At 36.1% G+C, this 27896-nt stretch overlaps 2 protein-coding genes across 3 annotated transcripts in view; both read left to right on the plus strand.

The window, feature by feature from the left end:
• The window catches only part of LOC127506258 (acid-sensing ion channel 1C), a 225187-nt gene that overhangs the window by 40272 nt on the left and 157019 nt on the right, over positions 1-27896 (plus strand). The gene's annotated exons all lie outside the window — the stretch shown is intronic.
• LOC127506262 (acid-sensing ion channel 3-like) lies at positions 17813-19464 on the plus strand. Its single transcript, XM_051882562.1, has one exon. The coding sequence runs from the start codon at positions 18853-18855 to the stop codon at positions 19438-19440; it is 588 nt and encodes a 195-aa protein (XP_051738522.1). The 5' UTR covers positions 17813-18852; the 3' UTR covers positions 19441-19464.

Raw genomic sequence — 27896 nt, forward strand, 5'->3', positions numbered from 1 at the left:
TGCTTAAAAAGGAGCATTTCTGTCCAAGCAGTATTTTGTGAAAAAAAATATGAGACGATTCACAGCATTTGATAGCAATCATAGCCTGGTGTGTATGGCTCTGTTTGGCAAACAGGTATGCTACTGTATGTATAGTGGGCGTCCATACGAGTTTTGCACAAAAGATTAACATGATGGCACATGCTAGTCGATGAGTTGAATCAACTCCACAGCAACTACATAAATGTATCCACTAACCATTCAGAAACGTCCAGTTTCATTCTAAAAGTTGTAATTTCTTCCTGAGTCTCTCCATCAGTGTTGACTCCGGTTTGAACAATGTAAGGCTGAACACCGTTACTGACAATCCTCGTTTTGGCTGCGTGAGATTCTCCAGCTTTGTTGTTGTTGAGCAACCGAAGTGCGAGCTGTTAAAGCTCCGCCCTCTTCTGGAAAGCGGCCGGGAGCAGCAGCTCATTTGCATTTAAAGGGAGATTCAAAAACGGTGTCTTTTTGCTCACACCCAAATTTGACAAGCTATAATAAATGATCTGGGGCATATTTTGAGCTGAAACTTCACAGACACATTCTGGGGACACATCTTGTGAAAAGGGGCATAAAAGGTCCTCTTTTATTGACATAGTATATATGAACTATATTGGATATTTAATTGTGCATGCTCATTTCTCCTATTTTTATAATTGGTTTTACCCATATTCCATTTAATTTTGAGTTTTAAATTATCTGTAATATATAGAACTGTCAGAGGTTTATGACAAACTAAACTGAAAATCAGTTTGAAGGGACTTTTGCATGTGTTTACAGACAGATCTTGACCTTTCCAGTATAGTGGACATGCAGATGTATGAAGGTAATTAAATGTTGTATTGCCAAAGATTTCTGCCTGCTGTATAGATGTTGTAACTGCAATAGTTTATTTTCCTTTTGACAGGCATTCCAGAGTAGCCTTGTATTATGATGCAGCATATACTCACTAATATTTCATTATATTTCAGTATGTTTTACCAGTGCACAATTCTTTCTCTGGTGCTAGAAATATATAAGCTGCCTTTGACATCATGCTGTCAAGATTTCTTTGTCACATTGTATTTTACAGCTCAGGTGATTGGCTCTGAAAGTTGTGGTCTCATGAGGAAAAATTGCAAGTTTCACATTGTGTTTTTGGGCAGTTCTGATGAATGTGAATGCTGACAAATGCTAGTTTTCTCCCTTGTTGCGGCCTGCTAACTGAGAAGCCTTGATTCATGAGATCTAATTAGCTTTCTGAAACAAAAGAGAGCGAAAAGTAGGAAGTAGCCTTGAAAAGCAAGGCTACAGTGACTCAGTGTACCAGTGCGTGACTGAATACATATTTACAAATCTTTGAAAAGTACCAAAGCAACATGTTGTGATTTGTGTTGAACTGTGGAAATGAATCTGTCAAACGGGTGACATCAGTTCCCAGTAGCTAAAGAAATTACACTGCCAATACTATCCTTTGAGAGCGATGTCTATTTTGCTTGCAGTTCTCATTTTACTTTGCACATCTCTCTGTATTTTCACATGCCTTTCAAAACATCTCTCATGCTTTTGTTTTTCAGTGTTCTGTTTTAATGGAAACATGTATCAAAATGCTCTTGCTGGGAGTATGAGATTGTGTTGGGTGAGAGCGGCATCTCACGCAGCCCCTCTCATGAACTCAATGCCTGAACTTCAAAGCTGTAGTTTTGACTTTTGAAAAGTGCTGTGAAGAGCCCTCAGAGGTTATGCTGCTTCTTAGAGTTGAACCGGTTCATTTGAGATGAACTGTAAAAGTGATATGAATGACTGTAGACGTATCAGATGTGTTGTGCAGAAGAGTAATTGTTTCCAGTGGGTGCACATCTTTCCATTTCCCAACACAATGAGGTTTGAATTCATATGTTTGAGTTCAAATGCATCTGAAAATCATCATTATTTACTCACTCTCATGTCATTCAAACCGGTCTCAAAGCCTATTCACCCATGCTTCAAAATCTTTTCATATATAAACATTGATCATTTGAGTACTCAAATTTGGTAGACGGAAGATCAAGCATCCTTGCTTGAGGCACAAGAACCAATGAGACAAGTACGCTTGAGCTTGACTATATTTAGCTCTTTTCACACTTAAAATAGTTAACCCTGGGTCATTCTAAACCCTGGGTAAACGGAATCCTGGGTTATCTTGCTTCACGTTTCACACTGCTCATAATTTACCCGGGGTAAACCATTAATCCTGGGTATTCATAAACTGATGTTTCACAATGTACATTACTAAACCCTGGGTTACTGTTTTTAAGGGCTTTTCACACTGTGCTTAACCTCGGGGTATCGTCGTTCTAAACACTGCTTTTAACCCCGGGTAAAAGAACGTTTCATACTTGTAATTTAGAGCGGGGTTAGCGCCACTCCGGAGCAGGGTTCATCATCATCATCATCGGTCCCATGACCTGGTGTGGTCGTCGGGTCGCTGCACTGTTGAACATCTGACCAGGTCCCTCCACTTGTCTCGGTCATGTGCTAGTGGCTGTGTCTCTGCAAATCTTTTCATGGTCCATTCTGTAATGTTGTCAGCCCACTTCTTTCTCTGTCTACCTCATCTTCTGCCACCTGGACGCTACCTTGGAGGATTGTTGTGGACAGGTTATTGGCTCTGACAACACTACAGTGAGGAGGTCTTCATACTGGCCTGATGATATTTCTCACTGTTTCATTTGTGATATGGTCCTTGTAAGAGATGCCAAGGATGGTTCTATAGCATCTAATTTCAAGGATTCTTCGTTGCAACTCTGCTATGAGGGTCCAGGACTCACAGGCATATAAGAAAACTGAGAGGACAAGTGCACGCAGAAGTCTGATTTTTGTTTTTAGAGAGCAGGGTTAGCACCGCTTTTGTGGTGCCAAACTTGTACAGAAACGATGCAGTGTTAGAATGTTACAGCTAGACGCTTAGCAGCAAACAACCAATCGCGTACTCATGAGGGTTTTTCACACTTGAAATAGTTAACCTTGGGTCATTCTAAACCCTGGGTAAACGGAATCCTGGGTTATCTTGTTTCACGTTTCACACTGCTCATAATTTACCCTGGGGTTAACACTTAATCCTAGGTATTCATAAGCTGACGTTTCACACTGTACTTTCCTAAACCCTGGGTTATTGTTCTTATTTGCATATTTGCGGTGTTTACATAGCTTTAGCATTGGGCATCCTAATATTACCTACTGTACTATTGAGTTTATACTGAATGGACATTTCAGACTATGAAGGTAAGAATGAAACGGTCTCTTCTTCACTCAAATTGTCGCATGTTCTGTGAGCATTTGGCATTTTTCCTCTTAAACGCTGAATTTACTGTTTATATACAATGCACAGTGTTTCCGTGACTGTCCGAAGCAGGCAAATGTGAGTTTAATGATTGGTTGTCTGTTGCTAGTTGTAACATTCTAACACCGCATCGTTTTACAAGGGCTTTTCACACTTTTAACCCCAGGTAAAGGAACGTTTCACACTTGTAATTTAGAAGCGGGGTTAGCACCCCTTTTTAACCGGGGTTATGAAACCCTGCTCCGAAACAGGGTTAGCACTGCGTTTTCAGAGTTAACCCCACATTGCAGTGCCAAACTTGTACAGTGAGAAATGATGTGGTGTTTGTAAATTCAGCGTTTGAGAGGAAAAGTGTCAAATGCTGACAGAAAATGCGACGATTTCAGTGAAGAAGAGACCGTTTCATTCTTACCTTTTATAATACGAAATGTCCATTCAGTATAACCTCGATAGTACAGTCGGCAATACGAAGATGCGCAATGCTAAAGCAATGTACACCGGTCGCGTGCTGCATTTATCCAATCAATGACACTGACACCGCAAATAAGAGCGTTAACCCGGGGTTTAGGAAAGTAGAATGTGAAACGTCAGCTTATGAATACCTAGGATTAATTGTTAACCCTGGGTATATTATGAGCAGTGTAAAACGTGAAGCAGATAACCCAGGATTCAGTGTACCTGGGGTTTAGAATGACCCAGGGTTAACTATTTCAAGTGTGAAAAGCCCTACACTGTACAAGTTTGGCACTGTAATGCGGGGTTAACGCCACAAAAACAGTGCTAACCCTGCTCCGGAGTGGAGTTCCATAACCCCGGGTAAAATGCGATGGTAACCCCGCTTCTAAATTACAATTGTGAAACGTTCTTTTACCCGGGGTTAAAAGCAGTGTTTAGAATGACGATAACCGGGGTTAAGTGCAGTGTGAAAAGCCCATTTGAGTGCTCTATGTACGTTCACTGATCAATGTTGATATGTGAATAAAAGCGATTTGTGTCTCTTCAAAAGACTTGGATTAAACCAATTCATGTGGATTTATTTCATCATCTCTTTATGAACGTTTTGAACCATCAGAGTTTTGAAAAGACTTTCAGTGGAGGGACAGAAATCTCTCAGATTTTATTAATGTTCATTTGTGTTTCAAATATGAATGAAAGTCTTATTGGTTTGGAACAACATGAGAGTGAGTGACAGAATTAAAATTTTTGGGTGAACTATCTCTTTAATACTAACTAGTCGATTATGTATTTTTAAAAAGTAGCAGTTATAAGTAAAAGGTGGGATTATGTTCAATTAATTCAAGAGTTTAGTTCAATCAGTGCAATTCGATTCAGTTTCAGACAAGATCTCAGACATGATATTGGAGCACATGACAGCTAGGATGGAGATCAATATTTTGAATCGAACGCATGATTAAAAACTTTTTTTTTTATTGCAAAAATCTATGCACAACCTCACCCCTTCCCCATCTCGTTTAATGATCCACTCTTTATTCTTAGAAGCTTCCCTGTGCTGTAGTATGCATTTCCCATTTTCAGGCGTCCTCACCGTCAGAGGCGATGAGTCACTCGTTCGCAGATCCACGGCTGTTACCGGTGGACGCCAGAGAGAAACGCAGCATCCACCTTTATTATTGCGCTGCAGACCTGAGCCCTATGAAATGGCTGTAATTACCTTAGCTCCATTCACTAATGTTAGCCAACCAAAAATAACCACTGACAGCACAGGAAATATAGAATTTTAGCACATACGCCCATCAGTTCACATGTGTGTTTTGGCAGGTTTGATCTGCAGAGCTCATTACCTGATGTGTTGGGGAAATATTTCTCGGGGCAGGCCATGGCACTAAATATACTCTCCGTAACCCTGCTGCGGCTAAGCAGGTCTTGATGGATGCCTCTAAACGCAGCGTAAAGGACTGATAGCCATTGGTCTATGAAGTCCATTTATCTCTCATGCCAACACTGTGTACAAAGAGCTCAGAATGCAACAATATTTCAATCAGCACAGCTCCCGGTGCTTGCTTAAACCGTTGCATGTCTCTGAAAGCTGCCAACTTCAGCAGAGGAAAATAAGGGACACTCAGGTTCTTTTTTTAGGAAAATAAGGTACACTCCATACACGCATGCCATTTTAGATTTGAGGAAACCATCAGTGACAGGTGACAATTGTGAAGGGGGACATTGTTTATAGTGGTGAATATAATATTTCAAGATGAACATACAGTATGTGTATATAAAAATATTTTTTTGTAGGCAATGCATACTGTTCTACGGAAGCTGCATGGTGGAAAAAAAAGACTTATCTCGCTATTTCAAGATGTAATTTCAACATAAGTCGTTATTTCAATATAACTCGTTATTGTATATAAAGTATAATAAAAAACACACAATTCAGCGGTGTAACAGTAGCGATGTCGGCTCACAGTCCCAGCTTTTACTGCAATCGTCGCGGTTTCGAATCTGCCTTTTGCCGAGCTCACTCTTCTCTATTTTCCCATCACATATCACATCAGAAAGGCATTTATTTTCAATAAAAATGAAAATAATGTTATGTCGAAATAACGAGATATTATGTTGAAATAACGACTTGTCGAAATAACGACTTAATATCTTGAAATAACGACTTATTATATTGTAATAACGACTTATGTCGAAATAACAAGATAAGTTTTCTTTCTTTTTTTTCCCCTCCCCACCATAAGTTTTCTTTTTTTTTTTTTTTTCACCATGCAGTTCAGGGCTTCCGTACCATTTGGGGAAGAGATCCTTTTTTTTTTTTTTTTTTTTTTTTTGAGCTTTTGAAAGAAGTTTCTTATGCTCACCAAGGCTGCATGTATTTGATCAAAATACAGTAAAAACAGTAATATTGTGAAATATGATTACAATTTAAATGAACTGTTTTCTATTTTCATATATTTTTAAAGCTGAATTTTCGCCATCATTATTCCAGTCTTCAGTGTCACATGATGCTTCCAAAATCATTCTAATATGCTGATTTACTGCTCAAGAAACATTTCTTATTATTATCAATGTTAAAAACAGTTGTGCTGCTTAATATTTGGTGGAAACTGATCATTTTTTTCAGGATTCTTTGACTAGAAAGAAAAGAACAGCATTTATTTGAAATGGAAATCTTTTGTAGCCTTTTGATCAATTTAATGCATCCTTGCTGAATAAAAGTATTAAATTATTTTATAAAAATAGTTTTGAACCGTAGTGTATTTTATTTTCTGTTTAGCAGAAGAAAGTCTTGGAGGATTGAACGATATTTCAGATGAACTATTCCTTTAATTTTAACATAGCAACAAATTCAGTGAAACATGCACTAGAGAAATGAACTCAAAGTGGTCTGATTCTCTTCGCCAGCATTTGTAGAAAAACATCATGATGAACGGTACATCCAAAAGTGCAAAAATCCAACAGATAATAGTTGGCTAGTAGAGCTACTCTTCCTTAATCTTCTTTGATCCTCCTCCCGCTGTCAAGTGTAGTGTAGGCCTCTTTCACAACTTCACATCTACATCTTTCATAATTCATTTTCCATTCTAATGTGTATTTTTCACATTGACACTTGATTAAGATGCAATAAATACTACCGCTGCTTGGGTGTAAGACGTTAAAATACAAACTGTGTTCCATATGAACACCGAAGTGCAGGACCATTCTGTCTTATACGGGACGGATGACATCTATAATTCAGACTGTCTTGGCTTGTCTTCTGAAATGGCAGGTTTGTTTTGATGCTTGTGAAATGTTGGCAGTTGCTGAATGCTGTTTAAGCTTGTGAGCTGTTTGGATGGAGTGGAAATGAGAAATGCGAATGTAGTAATGCAGTTTGTGTGATTGTGATTGTAGAGAAAGTTACACACATCTGGGGAAGGTCATTGGATTTTCTTCCTCTGATTCAGAAGAGTCTTTATGGCATTCCCAATATTCCCCTCATTAAAACATGGATCGCATACACTGCTTTTATATTGATATTTTTGAACCTTTATGTACGTAAAATGAATAAGCATCCAGCCAAACATTATACAGTATATATATTCAGTCATTGTTCCTTTCTGGTCATGAATGAACAAAATTTGGTGTTTTTCCCTTTTTCATAAAATGTGGTTTTTATTCCAGAACCTTCTTTTGAATCACAGAAAGCTTTTGTCTCAAGCTCAGAGGAGCCGCTTGATTATGTGCCTTCTGAGAATTGGTGATAAGGAGCAGTTTCATGTGGGTGACTCATCACAGCTGAAAAAGAAGTTATTTTGTTACATTGTACCTCCTAGAACTTTAGTTTCATCTCTTGCTGTACAGTATGTAATACTTAAATCATAGTCCAAAAAATACAGTTTCCTCAATGATTAAGAACACAAAAAAACACAGTGTTGTTCACGATATTATATTTGTGTGAACAAACTGAATTTGTAAAGGAAGCAGAATGATTAATTTTCAGCCCTTTCGTCTTGTCTCCAGGCTTTTATGCAGCTGTTCAGAGTAAGAAGGGGTATTTCAATGCAATGTACTTTGTATTTTTCACTGTATTTCATGCATTTGTCTGTGTACCTCCTTTTTTGTACAGTTTGATTTGTTTGTTAATCAGTCTAAGTTTTTACACAAATCTCAGAGCATTTGTGAAGTTCAGCTGATACGGAGTTAAAAACGATCAGATTTTTTCTTTAAATTATGAGAAGTATAATTAATGATAACTACATGATCAGTAAAAATAACTTCAATGAACAGTGCAAATTTAACGGCAATGCTTCCCTAAAATAAAGCACTTTTGCATGTTAAAATCGAATCTAACCTAACCTAACCTAATATAATATAATATAATATAATATAGAGTCATTCCGTGTCAAATCAGCTGTAAAAAGTATCTGCTGTATGCAAAGTGACCCACATTTGGTTTTTGACCACTGAAAATGTGTACAGTTTACCAATTTACTCATGGAGCCGCATTAAGATCTCCATATCTCTGGGATTGAACCATCGAGGGCCTTTAAAATGAAGATACCAAAAAGAAAGTTTGTTAAGAACCAGAATCTAAAAGGACATTAAGATATCTTTAATACTTCTTAAGTTACAGGCATGCAAACTTGAGGTAAAAAAAACACAAAAAGTGCTTTTTGCCATATTTGAACTGTCACTGTTGGCATATAATGAAACAAAGATTGTTAAAGTTAACTGATTTTACTAATAGACCTACCAATCTTTGTGTGAAAATAAAATAATGGTACTGCCATCTTTCTAAAGTCATTTTCACACCCCTCTAATTTGGCTCCAAATCACAAAATAGTGGATTACTCAGTAAATATACATCTGTGACATTTAATATTTTGCCTTTCATCAGTATTTATGTTTGTCTTTCAACAACAAAAAATATTAACAAAATCAAAAATTTGAGCTTGGGACCTCCGTTGACACGGAATGACCCTATATAGTTTAACTTCCTTGTTGCAATGATCTTAACATGTGAAAGTGCTTTAATTTATTACATTTGTGTGCACTGAGTGAACTTACTTTTACTGATCTGATAGCCTTCTGGACTTCACCCATTTGAACGATGTACTTGCAGTTATTATGCAGCTGTATCATTTTAATGGAGTTCTCCTTGATTCATAAAGTCTGACCCCAGCTCTTGAGTTACATTCTTATCTAGCTGCTTGAGTATTGCCACTTATGAGAAATGTTTCTTCTAAGTCACTTGGGTATAAAAAATGTCTGCTGAGATCAAATGTAACTGTAAACGTAGGCACGAAATCCTTGATAAATGAACCATGTAAAAGTTGGTGCTCGGTTCATGCAGCGCAGCTATAAATCAGCAACTCTCACACTGAATGTCTCTATTATTCTACAATAAAACATGGAGGAGGGTGAAAATAACTGCAGACGTCATCATTTCATGTTAGGGTGATGGTGAATGTGATGGTTTAAAGGGACAGTTTACTCAAATTAAATCTTTTTATCACCCTCAGGATTTTTCATTAGGTAAATGTTATGTATTTATTATAATCGATTGATAATAAATAAATACACTAACGTTCAAAATTTGGTGGGCGGTAAGATTTTCTTTTTCATTTTAAAAGATGTCTCTTCACCAAGGCTGCATTTATTTGATCAAAAATGCATTAAAAACACTAATAATGTGAAATATTATTACAATTTAAAATAACTGTTTTCTATTTTAATATATTTTAAAATAATTTAAAATAAAAAGTAATTTATTCCTGTGACGCCAAAGCTGAATTTCAGCAGCTATTACTCCAGTCTTCAGTGTCACATGATCCAAAAATCTTTCTAATATGAAATTTTTATTAAAAGTATTAATTTTAGATTCAATTTTAATTTTGTATTAAAAATCTTACTGATTCCAATGTTTATGTTATGTTATGTTATGTTATGTTATGTTATGTTATGTTATGACGCACTGCTTGTGCCATTTGAGTCAGAATCTGGTGAGCGTTATATTATGTTATGTTATGTTATGTTATAACCTGATGCAATGCTTGTGCCATTTGAGTCAGAATCTGATGAGCGTTATGTTTTGTTTTAGATGTTATGTTTTATGTTATATGTTTTGTTATATGATATGTTATGTTATGTTATGTCAAAACCTGATGCAATGCTTGTGCCATTTGAGTCCGAATCTGATGAGCGTTAGGTTAGGTTAGGTTAGGTTAGGTTATGTTATGTCAAAACCTGATGCAATGCTTGTGCCATTTGAGTCAGAATCTGGTGAGCGTTATATTATGTTATGTTATGTTATGTTATAACCTGATGCAATGCTTGTGCCGTTTGAGTCAGAATCTGATAAGGTTTTGCTGAAAGATTATTGGTGAATAACAACCTAAATTTTAGGCTGTTCCTCACACAAAGGAGAGGAGCTTCAGATAAGATAGTACATGAGTCATATGTACAGTACTACTTTTAAAGTTCATTTACTCTGTAATGTGGTCTTTTTTGCAGTTTGAAAGCGTCTGATTACAATGAACCGTTTTTGTACGAAAAAGAGCAGCGTGCGCCTTGTCTTTTCAACTACATGCAACTCATTATGAGTTCTCTCCCTGGACAGACATGCAAATCAATCCTTAAAGAGTTAAAGGTCAGAAATTATGCACCACATGATACGATCATTAGTTTAAACGTCCTTCGGGATCTGTGAGTCAGAACTCAAAAAAGCGATTTCTTTTTTTGTTAAGTGGGCTTTAAATGTACATTTGCATATTCAGACGGCCGTTCGTGTTGAAAGACTGACGTCGGACATCAGAGATTATGAATTTATGAATGTAGATTTATGCCCTTCTATTAAAACCCTGGAATTACTTTAAATCTGAAGTTCATAATTACCACCATTTTATGTCAAAGAGACTCTTATTCACCATGTTGTGTTATTTATGACGCATTATTTGCTTTCGGGCTGAATTTCCCTCCCCGCTCATAATGCTTGAGGGCGTATGGTTATGTTTTGATGGCCCTTGAAACCTTGCTGGTTGTGCTGAATGACTATGTGGGCTGTTTACTCTCCTGTAGACAGTAAGGTACAGTAGAGCGAATACATTAACACCTGCCTCCGTTTCCTTTTAACAAGCTCTCCATTTCCAGCCCAAGAGACTCGCTGTCTCAGTTCTGTATCATCATCCCTGTAGCTATCGCTGATGCTTGTCAAAGAACAATGGAGAATGAGCATTTATCTAGCAAGTTAAAGGAATAGTTTGGCCAATAATAAATTGTTCAGTGGTGTTCTATATGGAACCCTAGGGTTTTTTACTCAATTTTAAAGAACCATTAATGCTAACAAGGTTCTATATAAGGAGAAATGTCTTAATACTTTAACAATTTTTCTAGAGATAAAGTATGTTTATGAGCTGCTTATTTAAAAAGAAGAAGAAAAAAAAAGGAATTAAAATTAAAAATGAATCAAAATGTATTAATTAAAACTAAATCCATAAAATGATCGCATGATGAGAACCCCTAAAAGATTCTGTATGGGGCACCTGACAGAACCTTTAAAGGTTATAAACTAAAATAATTCATTGGTTTGAGTAGGACTAACTTAAATTAAACAAATTAGTTCAGTCAAATTAACTGTTATTACTATTTAGTTCACAGAACTGATATATTTTAAGTAAACTGAACTGTTTCATTACTTTAAGTTTTACGAACTAATTTCTTATAATTTAGACGAACTTAAGTTTAACCGAAACTGGGCTGGGATTTCTGTTTCGCAGCATGCTTTGCCCATGGCACTCAAAATGGAGAGTAAATGCTAAAATTAAGTGTTATATAATGTTTTTTTTGTGCAAGAATAATGTTAAGTGAGAGGTTTAGTAGTGATTAATGTTTTATGCTAATTTAGAAGAGTTTCTGTTATGTGGGTTTTTGGAGAGTTACCATCATGGTGACAAGTGGTGCATGCGGCTTGGTTTGAGAGCAGGTATGTTAAATGCTTTATGCTGTACTCATTCAGCTAATGCTATACCATGCTAATGGTAACATGTTAGCATTTTCTGCATTAGCTAGTTATAGCTAGCTAAATCTACACTAATAAATATGTTTACATTGAGATTACATGATAATTTTAAAGGGTTAGTTCACCCAAAAATGAAAGTTCTGTCATTTATTACTCACCCTCATGTTGTTCCAAACCTGTAAGACCTTCGTTCATCTTCAGAACACAAATTAAGATATTTTTGATGAAATCCGAGAGGTATATGACTCGTCCATGGACTGCAATATAATCAACACTTTCGAAGTCCAGAAAGCTACTAAAGACATCGTTAAAACAGTCGACGTGGTTCAACTTTAATTTTATGAAGCAATGAGAATACTTTTTGTGCGCAAAAACACAACAAAAATAACGATTTTATTCGACAATATCTTCTCTGTCATTATCCTTATGCAGGTGACATAGTGACATAGGCTTCCATGTTTACGTCCGAATGCTGGCTCAGTATTGGCCAAAGCTGATCATGTGAGCAGCACGACGCATGCGTGTGATGCGGGCGAAGGAGCCGGCCAATAATGAGTCGGCATTCTGACGTACCTGGAAGCTCTGGATGTAAACAAAGTATGAGAATGACACAGAAAAGAAGATATTGAATAAAGTCGTTATTTTTGTTTTGTTTTTGCGCACAAAAATGGTTCTTGTCGCTTAATATTAAGGTTTAACCACTGTATTGACGTCAACGGTTTTACCAATATCTTTAGTACCTTTCTGGACCTTGAAAGTGTTGATTATATTGCTGTCTATGGAGGGACAAAAATCTCTCAGATTTTATCAAAAATATGTTAATTTGTGTTCCGAAGATGAACGAAGGTCTTACGGGTGTGGAACGACATGAGGGTGAGTAATTAACGACAGAATTTTCATTTTTGGATGAACTAACCCTTTAAGTTAAATGTATAAATTAATTTACTCAAATATTTCAATTTAAGAACAATTAAAATGTTTGAGGACAAAATAAAAATCTACCAGTTCTGCTTGCTTAAACTTTGAATTTCTTAACCTAAAAATGTATGTAACCGATTGCCTCAATTTTTTGCTAACTTATAGAACCTTTTCTTAAAGTGATAATTCACCCAAAAGTAAAAATTTGTTATTAATTACTCACCCTCATGTCTTTCCAAACCCGTAAGACCTTCGTTCATGTTCGGAACACAAATGAAGATATTTTTGATGAAATCTGAGAGCTTTCTGTCCCTCCATTGACAGCTACGCAACTACCACTTTAACGCTTCAAAAAGTTCATAAAGAGATTGTAAAACTAATCCATATGAATACGTAGCTGTCATATAGAGGGACAAAAGATCTTCATTTGTGTTTCGAAGATGAAAGTCTTACGGCTTTGGAATGACATGAGGGTGAGTAAATGATGACAGAATTTAAATTTTTGGGTGAACTAACCCTTTAAAGGTGCAGTAAGAGATATCTGAGAAACACTGTTGATATTTGAAATCAGCACTCAAACAAACACACCCCTCCCTTCATTTCTCTGTCCCCAAAATAACAAACATGCTATGCAAGTATGAATGAATCAGCTTGTGATTCAACAACAGCATATCTTTGTTCTGTGAAACAGCAAAAACCAATGTTACTCACGTATCGAATAGAAACAAAGCAACTTTGGCGTCCTTTTTCAGGCCTTCCTGCTATCTTAAGTCTCTCCAGCACTAGAAAGTTTCTCCAATTTTAACGCAGGTCCTAAAGCTCTTGCCTGGTCATGACCCTTCTTTTTCCAATTATATTCATCTGACCTTTACCTCTTTGGTAATATTGCAGCAATCTCTCTTTCAACAGTCTTTCTACAAATGTAGACTATTACAATTTTACTGCTGATTGGCTACAAGAGTGTTTCGGTGCTCTGTGGATTGGTCCGATCCAATTTGTTTTTTTGTCCTATTTACACAGCCAGGATTATGTACAAACACACACAACAGACATATATTCACAAAATTGTTTGTTTAGTTGTTGATTTAAATTTCTCAGAAACTGCTTACTGCACCTTTTAAAGCGTAACCAAAAAGAGATGAAAAGCACCATCAAATCTAATACGATATAAACACTTTATGTGAGACCAAAATCCCGTTCGCTTATAGGCTCTGAAATCGCAATTGTTTCAAAGAAAAAAAACAGCATACAGGTTTGAAATGGCATGAGCGCTAGTAAACAATGCCATTTTTGGTCTTTTAAGTGCTTAATTTGTGACTGAAATGAGCCAAAACATGTTTGAGTTCCATTTAGAAAGGCTGTGCTATTCATTGTAGACATCAAAGCGAGCACAAGTGTCCCAAATCTGGCCCTCTGTTTCTACATTCTCATTAAAGGACAGCAATCTCGCTTTCCCCACAAATGTCTTTGATAAGGCGACTTCACACAGAAGGCTGATTCATTAGCTCTCAGTTCATTCCCACAGAATGGCTGTTCATAGAGTTACCTCAGGGACTGGAAAAGTCACCTTTCCCCTTTCAAACACTAATTAATTTTTCTGCTTGAAAAGAATTCACGTTTGTCCTTTTGTGTCCTTTTTTGTTTCTTATGAATTACTACCTGGAGGATGAATAATACCATAACAAGTAATATCATTTTAACAGAATGCATATTGTGCATATTATGGCTCATATAGAAATATAATATACACTACAAGGTTGGGGTCTGTAAGATTTCTTTTTTTTCTTTCTTTTTCATTTTTAAAGAAATCAATACTTTCATTCAGCAGGGACGCATTACAGTGATGAAAAGTGACAGTAAAGACATTTAAAATGCTTCTAAAGAACTTTTGAAAGAACTTCTATTCATTTTTCACTTTTGAAAGAACTTTCTATTCATCGAAGAATCCTGTTCTTATTACAGTTTTCACAAAAATATTAAGCAGCACAACTGTTTTCAGCAAATAAGCATATTCGAATGATTTCTGAAGGATCATGTGCCAAAGTTTTGAATGGTAATGTGCATTGCCTCCAAAAAAATATTTTGCACCTTAAAATGATGCACATAAATTAGATTGTATTACATAAAATACAGGGTTCCCATTGCCACAAAAACTGGATATTTCAACATAGTATGTGTGTTTATTTCAAAATTATGGGAAAAGTCATGCCAATTAATCAATGACTCATTACTGGATGAATCAGCCTCTTTGAATGAATGATTCAACAGCAAATACTTTATAAATTCATGGCAAAAGCATGTTGTTCTGTTGTGAAACTTTTCTAGTTTAGCTCTGCTTTAAAATACTTCATCTGCTCCATGTTGTTTTTGTGAGTAGAGTAAAAACTGTTTGTAACCCACAGTAATGTTCAATTTGTGAGCAAATTTTTTGTGTCAGTTCTTTCAATGAACTGGTCAGATAGTTCACTAATCGCTCTGAATGAATCATTAGTGAATCAGTATAAATCAAAACTATTTTTAAAAACCATTAGCAAGTCATAACAATGAACTATGCTCAAAAAGTTTGGGAACTTTGGAAATGTCAAACAAAGTGGCATTTATTTTATTGAAATATAGCATAAGCACACGTTACAAGCAAAACATCTCTCAAAAACTATTTTTAGGCTTTAAAATTATGAAAACAATTGATGATGTTAGTGTAAAATGCCCATAATTCACATATTAAAGGGTTAGTTCACCCAAAAATAAAAATTCTGTCATTAATTACTCACCCTCATGTTGTTCCACACCCGTAAGACCTTCGTTAATCTTCGAAACACAAATTATTTCTGATAAAATCCGATGGCTCAGTGAGGCCTCCATTGCCAGCAAGATAATTAACACTTTCAGATGCCCAGAAAGCTACTAAAGACATATTTAAAACAGTTCATGTGACTACAGTGGTTCAACCTTAATGTTATGAAGTGACGAGGATACTTTTTGTGCGCCAAAAATAACAAAATAACGACTTTATTCAACAATATCTAGTGATGGGCGATTTCAAAACACTGCTTCATGAAGCTTTGAAGCTTTACGGATCTTTTGTTTCGAATCAGTAGTTCGAAGCGTGTATCAAACTGCCAAAGTCACACCCACCAGTGGTGAACCATTGAAATTTCGAAACACTTATGACGTAACGAAGCCTCGTTTACTGAAATCACATGACTTTGGCAGTTTGATACGCGCTCCGAACTACTGATTTGAAAAAAAAATATTCATAAAGCTTCGAAGCTTCATGAAGCAGTGTTTTGAAATCTTTAGTACCTTTCTGGGCATCTGAAAGTGTTAATTATCTTGCTGTCAATGGAGGCCTCACTGAGCCATCGGAGTTCATCAAAAATATCTTAATTTGTGTTCTGAAGATGAACGAAGGTCTTACGGGTGTGAAACGACATGAGGGTCAGAATTTTCATTTTTGGGTGAACTAACCCTTTAAACATGTAAATGTTTTTTTTTTTTTTTTTTTTTTCTCTGAGAAAAGTTCCAACATTGTGCTTTGCAGATTCAACTTGCTTACATGTTTTTTTATCTAATGCAATGATATTCAAACATTTTGTGTGGCTCACGCATATTTTAACTGTTTTAATTGTGTGCCACATTTTAAATTCAGGTCGTCAGTGTTTGAAAAGTCTGGTTCATGCTGTTGGAGATGACTAATTGTGTTCTAATTAAAAGAAATGTTTGACTCAGCAGGGAAAATTACCAGCAGGAGGCAGTATTGAACATCCATATGTTATGTCAAATGTCACATTTTAAAGCAGCAAATCACTGGATTTGATGATACTTAACATCTAGAGTCTTATTGATTTGTATAGCAGTATTCTGTCGTTCATGTCATTTAATCTAATGCTTTAAATTTAAAGCCATCCTCATTTTGAGCTCCTTGTCTCTCGAGTTCCCCTGCCTGATGGATTTTCTGTCCTGCACGGCTCCTCCGTACTCCGTCGTTTTAAGACTTCCCTTTTATAGGAGCTAAGTGGATTTGGCAGTCTTCATATACTAACACTGACATTTCCTGCATGTCTGGGAAACAGGGCGCGGGATATGAAAGCGTGTGCAGGCTGAGATCAGTAATCTGAACACGTGTGAATGCAGCTCTCTCCATGTTGAAAGGGGGTGAAGACTCGTTTGGGCCCCTGCACACTGAAATGCTGATGTGGAGGAAGCGGCGTGTTAAGGCTTCAGATTGGAGGTTGCATTATGAGAGTCTGCTGTGCTCCACTGATTTCAGAATTGCAGTGACCGAACGGCGCGCTGGAGATTAATTGCTGAACGCACGTGGCCGGAGTGATTCGTTTTCTTCCTAGTCCTTTTTTTTTTTTTTTTTTTTTTCCTGTGAAATTGTGTGTTTGTGTATCTGGCTATCCAGGAAGATCGATCAATGCAGGCAGAAGACAATAGGTAGATAAGTAAATGAATAGATGCAATTTGGGAACAATAAAACTTTAAACAATCTAACAAACACTGTTGGGTTTTTAAGTGCTAAAACAATCAATTTGGAATGTTTACTTGCTTAAAGTCATTATTTAAAGAGTATTTAAAGAGATAGTTCACCCAAAAATGAAAATTCTGTCATTTACTCACCCTCATGTCAATCCAAACCTGTATGACTTACTTTCTTCTGGTGAGCACAAAAGACTCTTTATATAACAATAATTGCAATTGATTGATTGATTGATTTGTAAATGTTCTACTGAGGTATAAACGCACTGAGCTCGCATCTGTTCATTTTGGGCCGTGCAACAAAGTGTTTGTTTTTCTCGGTTCCTCAATGCCAAATTTTTTCCTCTTATGCTTTTGATTGATACTTCACAGTATTATGAATCATTTGCATATGGAGTGCTTATTTGGTTGGCCATGTTCATAACTGCCAATTTTATGTGTATCCGTTCAATAAAAAAAAATATATATATAAAGTGTATATATATATATATATATATATATATGTATATGTATATGTGTATATATATATATATATATATATATATATATATATATATATATATATATATATATATATATATATACACACACACACACACACACAGTCAAACCAAAAAATATTCAGACACTAGATATAATTTTATTTTTTTTACTAGTGGGTGCAGGACACTATAGTTCATTTATATAAGTGAGGATGACATATTATACCCAAAAATTCTTCATACAGTGGACTACAAGTAAAATTGATAAAAATTTGGAACCAAAAATTATTCAGAAACTTTGACCTGACCATGTTTTGACCATGTGTTATCTGACACAATTAAGATTAATTTTTTCTTGTCATATTTTATTACTTTTTTTTTTTTTTTTTTAATGTATATAAAAATATACATTTATATATATATACACACTGTTACATCAGACTATAATGTATGTGTACATTAATGTATGTGTAAAATAATATGTGTGTGTCTATCAGTAATGTTGTCTCGCCATCACTATTTTAGGGTGTTCTGGATGGTTGCATTGTTATACGGTTGCTAATGTGTTCTGTGTGATTTTTTTTTTTTTTTTTTTTTTTAGCACATTGCTATGTGGTTGCCAAGGTGTTTTGGGTGGTTGCTAGGTGGTTACTTACTGGCTTATGTCAAAAGATCCCACCCTGATATTCTGGTCTCATTCCTTGCTTTGGTGTAATATTTTGCCATCCACTCCTTTTGTGAAGCAACAGAACACAAACTGCTCAATTTGAGGTATCATGCATGTCTGTCGCACAACTGTTGTGAGATGAAGTTTAATACTTTAGGTTAGGAAGCATCGCTAATTACCTATAGACCAATTACCTGACATTCCTTTGCCTGCTATTGGATTTCATTATTGATTAATTTCTTTGGTTTCTCATGAGCTTCTACTCATCCTTTATCTATTAAGGGACTAAGTTTCATCCCAACGAAACCCAATCTTTGGCCCTCTTTGCCCTCCAAGAATGCACAAAACGGAAACCGCTGTCAGCATCAAAACGGGCGTCTCATGTTTCCGAACCTCCCCACATGGACAGGGGTGTTATGACCTAGAGCCCGCTTAGACAGCACCACCTTCACTCGAAACAATCCAGACTTCGTAGAGGTTCAATTTAGCTAGCTAGATCACCATTTAGTCCATTACAATGGGTTCAGCTGAAGAGGACGAGCAGCCCCGGCCATCAGACATCACTGTTTTCGGAGCCAACTGCACCCTTCATGGGCTGAGCCACATCTTCCTGCCTGGAGGAGTAACGTTTAGACGTCTGCTCTGGGCAGCAGCGTTCCTCTCCTCGCTGTCCATCTTCCTCTACCAGGTGGCCGGAGCCGTGATGGACTACCTCAGCTATCCTCATGTCACCATCCTGGATGAAATGGACAGTCCCGTCATGTACTTTCCAGCCATCACTCTCTGCAACTACAACAGCTTCAGACGTTCCAAAATGATCCGCAATGATCTCTTCTGGATGGCGGGATTGCTCGGTGTGGAGCAAAGTGACTTTGATGACTTCATGGCTGCCCTGGGACAGCCACCGGACGACAGCAAGTTCTTCCCCAGCAAGACCTTCAACATGCTGGAGTTTGTGCAGAGGACCAGCCACAGCATTGATGAAATGCTGCTGGACTGCAAGTATCGTGGAAAGGACTGCGGTCCAGAGAACTTCACAACTGTGAGTAAAGGTGGACAGAGATTCACTGAATGGACAGTTTTTAGGCATTTGAACCACTTTTGATAAGGTGTTTGACTGTTCCGTTGGAAGTTTCTAGGGATGCACATACTGTATGAGTCAGAACCAAAGTGTTATTGGCTCATTTTAGATTTTAGATTTCCCAGTTTATTGTAATTGGTCTTTATTGGATGTTTTATTGTGTATTTTTAGTTTAAAAAGTTTAAAATCTTGCTCTTTAGCAAATTTCAAAATTAATATCCATAATTTCATACAAATAACATTGTAATGTTCTAATATCTAAATACACTTGATTGATTTTTTTTTAAGTTTATATAAAAAAATATATATATATATATATATATATATATACCATATTGAATTATCCATTATAGCTAAACATAGTATGGCCTTAGGTTTGGAAATATGTATTATTTATCTTTAATTATGTGCATGTATATAATTATCCAATATGGGTAACCAATACCAGTAAATTAAAAAAAAAAATAATCTAAGACTGACCTTTAAATAATTTTATTTATTATATTATCATTTCCCTAATCATTTCCTGAGGGTGTCTAATCATCACATAAAGACAAACCAGTAAGACCCCTGAGCAGAAAATGGGTTATTCCAAATTTTGAGGCTAACCTTGATTGTTGTTTAATTGAAACAAGAGACAAGGTCATCAATTTCGATCGATTTTAACGCTACCTCTGAAATACCACTTTCCACTTGCTTTAAATATCACCAAAAATGTGAACCTTCTAGGTAATTAGAAAGTGTGTTCATGTGACCTTTACGTTTCTTCTGTTGAAGGAACTTGTGCTAAAAAACATCTTAGTCCGCCAGCAAATGGCTGTCAAAGCCTGGAGAAAAAAGGATTGCATTTCAATGATATGGCCCATTGATTTGAGTAATGAAAGTGGAGCCGTGCACAGGGTCTGTTGCTCTAAAAAGAATCTGTCCTTTTGCACTGATCAAGTGTCTGTGCATCATATCCAAATCTTCATCTTATCTATCATAGCAGAAGCCTCAGAACTGCTGCTGGACCATCAGAAGAAGTTCTGCTTTTATAAACATCAGGTTCAGGATGACACTGACGTCAAGATCCAAAGCTTCTGCTTTTGGGACTGGAGATATGATGGATTTGTCAGATCCTTGCTTTCACTAGACTTTCGATTTCAGCTGAATATCGGTAATTCAAGCTGCTCAGTCAGCTCTAAGTTTAGAGAGATTTGATTAAATATGCATGAATGCCTTCGTCGAGTGCATATGTTTCCCAAGCCTTAGGCACGGTGGTCTGATAGTCTGGCAGAGATCATTAGCAAGAAATATATCCATCAGTCAGCTGCTAATGCTGTTGAGTTGTTTCAGCTCATGATACGACTTTTAATTGATGCATTAATACAGCCGAGGACACAAAAACAAGCAGGAACACAACAAACTGAATGCACTGTTTTGTACTTTTCGACTCGCAACCAATTGTAATACATGTTTGAACATTTCATTACCTAAAAAAACTAAAATAAAATGCAACAAAAGTAATCGATAAAGCAGTCGATGAGCTGATAAGGTTTGTGTAAAACAATCCCAAAAAGTCATTTACTTCAGAGTCTCTGCACCAGATCATTTTAGAAGTGTTTGTATTTGAGGCCTTGTGTAAAGTGGCTGGTGTCCATTACTTTACAGAGACACCAGCACAGCCACATTGATTGTATAAGTCAGCCTTGTGTCATGATGAAATTGTCTCTCAAGCTGCTGTCCAGACCTGAGACTAATTGTTTTGTTGGCAGTCAACATGTCTACATAATGTCTTTCATCTAGCAGTGAAGTGTGCAGTTTCTCACCACAGGATTGTCTTTCAGTAATCTGTATATGGTGCGGCCTAATCAATGCAACAAACGAGAACGTTGTCTCAATGTTTTTATGACGGCGCTCACATAATTAATGATACTGGAATCAGGAAAATTGTCATTTGTGTTGTATGCTTGTAATTTGCCATCGTTCTTGTGTGAACATGATCATGATAGGCATTAGAGCTGGTTTTTTGGTTTCAAACGATTCTCCCACAATTCTGAACAGACAACTTTAATAAAATAACATGTAGTTTACTAGAGGTTCTGACAAAATGTTAATTGCTGCCATCTATTTAAAAATGTTTAAAGGGGTCCTTGGTTATGATTTCACTTTTTTAACTTGAGTTAGTGTGTAATGTTGCTGTTTGAGCATAAACGACATCTGCAAAGTTATGACGCTCAAAGTCCAATGCAAAGGGAGATATTTTCTTTTACAGAAATTGCTTTTTAAGGACTACAACAAATGGCTGGTAGGGACTACAACGAGTTTCTTCCTGGGTTGATGATCACAAACTCCAAAATTTACATTAACCCCGCCCCCGAGAACACGCAACAAGGGGGGTGAGGCCATGTTGGGCTGCTTTAGAGAAGAGGAAGAGTTGTTGTAGTAGAGTTTGTTGCAGTGTCATCATTTTACACCGGACTGCTTCACAAACGAGGGTCAATTCAACACTGGATTTGCACAAAAGATTAACTTGACGGCGCATGCTAGTCGATGAGTTGAATCAACTCCACAGCAACTACATAAATTTATCCACTAACCATTCAGAAACGTCCAGTTTCATTCTAAAAGTTGTAACTTCTTCCTGAGTCTCTCCATCAGTGTCGACTCCGGTTTGAACAATGTAAGGCTGAACACCGTTACTGACAATCCTCATTTTGGCTGTGTGAGATTCTCCAGCTTTGTTGTTGTTGAGCAACCAAAGCGCAAGCTGTTAAAGCTCCGCCCTCATTTATTTTTGCTCACCCAAATAGGGGAAAATTTGACAAGCTATAATAAATGATCTGTGGAGTATTATGAGCTGAAACTTCAGACACATTCTGGGGACACCGGAGACTTATATTACATCTTGTAAAAGGGGCATAATAGGTCCCCTTTAATTAATTTGATTTAATTATTTAAAAAAAAAATCGGTTTGAATGAATGATTCAATGACTCACTCGTAAATACCAGATGAATACTGGATGTTTCATTACTGGATGAACAGCATTTTTGAACAAATCTCTTGAATGATTCAATGACAAACACATTTTTGTAACAGTCACTTGTCGCCACCTAGTGACCTAACAATGTAATCGATACAATTGTTTTTTGAAGTGCCAAGTTACTTTCAAAAGGTGATTTGCTCTATTTTGATCGCTGCCGACATCAGTGTTTATATCCTAATTATACACTTTTATCCCAGTATTTCTGTGATCATTTTAAATTATGTAACACAGAAATAACAATACAGTGTGGTTGAAAAGGAAGCTGTTTCATACCTAAACATGACAACTGCTCTCTCTAGATCAGCAGATTTGAATGTTCTGGTGTGATTTTGTCAAAGGTTAAATAGATAGGTGAATCATTGTCATTTAGGAATAAGATGGTGTCGTGTCTGAATTGAGGTTGCGATCTTTTAACGATTAATCATGCAGCTAGTAGGCATGAAACGGAAGTTGCCATAGTCTTTTCTTCCCTATTGTAACGCATCTCAGTGAAATGGCTTCTCAAAAAAGAAAAAATGTAGGGAGGGACTTGATTTTGTCCATTGAGAATTGATTGGATGGTTGTGGTTTGCTATTGGTTGCTCATGTGAGTGACAGTAAACATGCCCTCATGCCAGTAAACATCAGAGAAGAGATGTTGCTGCAAGAGGGAGGGGAAGTTATTTTGATTAAAGATTAGGAGGGCATATGAATTTAAAAAAAAAAAAAATTACACATTTGAATAATTTATAATTTTATATAATTCTATTCACACTAATGTGGCAGCACTGCAGTACAGAGATGGTAATGCTGTGGTACTTTGATATATACCATGGTACTCAATTTCTTATACTTAAAAAACCCACAGTCACTGTATATAAATACATTACTTTGAAGAATACCATGGTTTTACAATGGTAACTGTCAAAAATGTGTCATAAGGAAGTGGCATGTTGTCTATGCTAGGCTATGAAGGTCATGCTAACATAAAAATCAGATAACTGTCATGGGCTGTCTCCGAAATCACATAATCTCTTGAGTAGGTACTTATTTTGAATAAGTACTTTGTGAGTGCTAAAAAAGTATATTCTAGGAGTATATAGTGTTAATGTGTGTAGTATGAATGTAATCGGGATATACTACATTCGCCATGCTGTCATTATCATGTGACCTACCAGCGTCAGTTGTGTCTCTTCACCGCCATTCGCAAAAACTCTCCCATGGCCTCATGCAATAATAAAGTGTCCATCGAATTCACACTTCAGTATCTCGCCGGAAATAGTAGGTCATCCGGTACTTTGGCCTTCTGTTTTATGAGTACAGTGAATTCGGACATACTGCTTTTGTCACATACTGTTTTTCACCTACTATAGTATAGAGATGTATGCGATTTCTGATTCAGCCATTGTCTTGTGTTATTTTTAGAAGAGTGTATAGAAAATAATTGATATTTAGGCTAAAAACAGCAACTCATTAGTGCTATAGTTAGCTAAACTACTCGGCATTCCAATAGCTCTGCCGGCAGTAGTAAAATAAGGTTCGTCATTGCAATATGTGTTGGTGTGAATGCCTTTTACTTCAGTGGGAACTTTCATGCCCAGCAGGACTCTTTTGTTTGTATAATGCGTAAATGAGCTAGTCAGTTAAGAGTGGCTCAAAATATTAGCTCCCTGCCGACTTAGCGTACCCAAGGCAACAGTGGAAAGAGTATTATGGCTTACGTTCTGGTCACTCCAGGGTAATTTTGCAAGGAAAACAGTGTGACTGTGCAGTGCATCTGACACATAAGCTGTTTTACAGCCACATCACACTAGCTGCCTAATAATGGGATGGCATGCTTTGCTTCATAATAGCATTAGATACTCTGGTCTCCTCGGGCACTAGAGTCATCTTGCAGGACAACAAAAAAGTGTCACGTTATTAAAGTGCTTTCGGATATGCTAACATTGCAATGCCACAGTTGGGGATGTACCCGTGTACAAAGCTAATTCCGTGGTATGTGTTTTAAAGAAGTCTCACCATTTATTGATCATTAATACAGTAAAAACAGTAATATCATGAAAATATTATTACAATTTAAAATAACTGTTTTCTATTTGAATATATTCTAAAATGTAATTCATTCCTGTGATGCAAAGCTGTGATGTCTCTTTCAAAAGCAGATGGAAATAGTATAACATTTGGTCTGGCATGAGCTTGTTTTGAAATGTAGACATGTCTGATCAGATCTTATGATGATGGGTTGTAGCGGTGACTCTGAAAATGAAAGCAAGATGATGGGTACTAGATGGAGTATTATGGCATGAGATAGGTGTAAAGATGCCTTTGCGGTTCCGATTGAGTAGCATAGGGGTGAGCCGAAATGAGATGGACCTGAGATGGAGTGATTTGGGAATGAAATGTATGGATGTGGCATTGATTTAGTGCTGCAGGGAGAGATGGAGCGAGCAGAAGCAGAATGTACTGAGTCCCTTTCCTTTCCATCTTAGTCACACACCCAACAGCTGCCCACACTAATGAGCTTGTTTCTGCCAGCCAGGAGTCTGAATCTCTCTAAACAGAAAAAGCAAACCAAAAGCATCTAATTTCCCAGGCTAAGGTCTTTTACTGGACTAAATTATACTTTTAAATGGCTTCCAGTGGACATATTCTTTTTAATTCTTCTTGAAAGCCAAAGTGCATGAAGCCACCTTTATTAGACCCATAATGTGTTTCTTCTGAACTGAAATCATGTACCTCTATTAGAAGTTTATTTTCAGCGTTAGATGACCAAAATTTATTCAGACACCTTGAACATTTCATTCATTATTACAGTTTATTGACTATAGTTTTAAAAAATGGTAATAAAATATGACAAGATCTCGGAGTTAAACTGTATCAGAAAAAATGAATCTTAATTTTATCAAATAACACTTAAGCAAAACATGGTGAGGTCAAAGTGTCTGAATGATTTTTGGTTCCAAATTTTTATCAATTTTACTGGGTAATTTTTGGGTATAATATGTCACAGTTTACTTTATTTTGCTATCCTCACTTACATAAATGAACTATAGTGTCCTGCACCCACTAGTAAAAATATATAAAAAATGTCTGAATAATTTTTGGTTTAACTGTGTGTGTGTGTGTGTGTGTGTGTGTATATATATATATATATATATATATATATATAAAATCTCTGAATAAACATGTACATTAAATAAAACGTGCATTATTTATTTTTTGTATATATTATGTGTTTTTGTTTTGTGTTTTATTTGTTTATTTATTTATTTAATGTACGTTTATTTATATATTTTGGATAATTCCTGTTTTAATTATATATTTTGGCAGCATGTGTATTTATTTGTATAAATACATATAATACTTAGATAGATTCATTGAAATAATTATTTTTATTTATTTTGTTTTTATATGTATTGTCATTTTAAGTATATATTTTTTATATTTTATTTATTTTTTATAATTTGTAATATATATTTTATATATATTAACATTTTTTGTAAATTATTTATATATATCTGAACATACATTAAATAAAATGTGCATCATTTAATTTTTTATTATGTATTTTTGTTTTATTTTATTTAGTTATTTATTTAATGTATATTTATTTATATATTTTGGATAATTATATATTTAAGCAGCATGTGTATTGTATAAATAAATATGATAGCTAAAAAAAAAAAAACCTGTTAATCCAGTTAAATGTTGGCTAAATCGTGAATTTAAAAATAAAAGGTAAAATTGGAGTTATGGTTCAATGTCAAACGCTTCCTCTAGACTTCTTGATTGATCGTCCTAATTTAAAATTGAACACTATGTTTCAGGGTTTGCCACTGACAGTTTATTACCCATATGTTAAATTGCCAGAGAGTGTTTATTTTATTAATGCCATATTTCAAAAGTTGCATTATAAATCACTGGATCATTATGATGGATTCCTTTCATTGTGAACCTAAAATAGCATCAAATTGTTACACAGTAGTGAAAAATACACAGGAAATGTCTTCGCATCATCAGGAAATAAATTCATCTATCAGACAGTTGATGTCACGAACCCGGTGAAAAATCCCAAAACATTTCAGAAGATCTTTCTGAAGGTTTTCATCAGATTGGAGGGCACAGTCTGGCCTTTTTCTATTTTTTTCCTATATATTTTTTTTTTGATTAACAAATGAGGCCTCACAGCCTTTCCATCAGTTTCTAACAGTGTGACCTTGTGTCTCGTATTACATTCCTATGCGCAAGGCTTCTGTTTCCCATAATGCTGTAAGAGATCTATAGCACATCTCAGTCTGTTCAGGCACCTCCATCATCACTCCAGGGTTTTGTTACCACTTCAGTGTAAACCGAGATTTCCCCAAGTGATGCGTCCCCTTTCGTACGGCTGATTAAAATCTTCACTTCCTGGTCCGGTATCTTTTCATAATACTTTAATACTTTCTGTGGTGTGAAAATCTAATCAGTAATTGTGTGAGCAAACATTCAAATCTCTTTGAAAGTATCTGTAATTAATTTAGATTGTGATTAATTCTCCTGGGTCGAACATTTGGCCATTATGTTCTCGCCTAATGATGTTTAATTTGTGTCTGATGCAACCTGGGATGTTAATGCAACCCGGCTGTGGATGTAATAGTCTGCTGATGGTCATTTCAGATGAGATCATATCAGCATCTGTGTCGCTATGTGAAATTAATACGGCGAGGCTCAGCTGTGGTCTGTCTGATTCAATGGACAAGTGCCTAATTTGATCAATAGCTCTTTCTCGAGCAGTATTGTGGAATGGGCCTCTTGAACATTTGTCATGATGTTGTGTTATGTTCTGGCACAGACAGTAATGTAATGATACCCCGACTTCACAACTTGCCAACACAAACACGAATGCGGCACATTAAAGGAATCTTTAGCTTTCAACACAAGCTTTCTTGATCACATTTGTGAACCACAGAAAATTATTCCGATTCATCTTTCACTCAAGTCATTATCATATTTACAGTGATTCACTTACAGTGGAAGTCAATAGGGGATAAATGTTAAAATGTCCTCCAATATTTTATATCTTTAACACGCACTGTCAACTTGGATAACTTAGTTATATATTTTATCACGACCAGATGAAATCTCTAAGTATCATCGGCATAGCAGTGGAAATTAATTCCATGTTTTTTTATAATATTAACAAGTGGCAGCACATATATTGAAAAAAGCAGAGGGCCTAACACTGATCCTTGTGGCACTCCATAATTTCCTGATGCTATCTTCAATCTTTTCCCTGTTTAAATAAACAAAACGGTGACTGTCTGATACGATCTAAACCACCTGAATGCCTCTCCCTGAATACTGATGTCATTTTGTAGTCGATCTAAGAGTATTTATGATTTATAATGTCGAACGTGGCCTTGGTCAGAAGCTAGATGTAAGTAATTTGTCATTTTAACAAGCGCAGTTTCTGTGCTATAAGGCCTGAATCCTGAC

The sequence above is a fragment of the Ctenopharyngodon idella genome, chromosome 23, assembly GCF_019924925.1.
Source record: "Ctenopharyngodon idella isolate HZGC_01 chromosome 23, HZGC01, whole genome shotgun sequence".
NCBI lineage: Eukaryota > Metazoa > Chordata > Actinopteri > Cypriniformes > Xenocyprididae > Ctenopharyngodon > Ctenopharyngodon idella.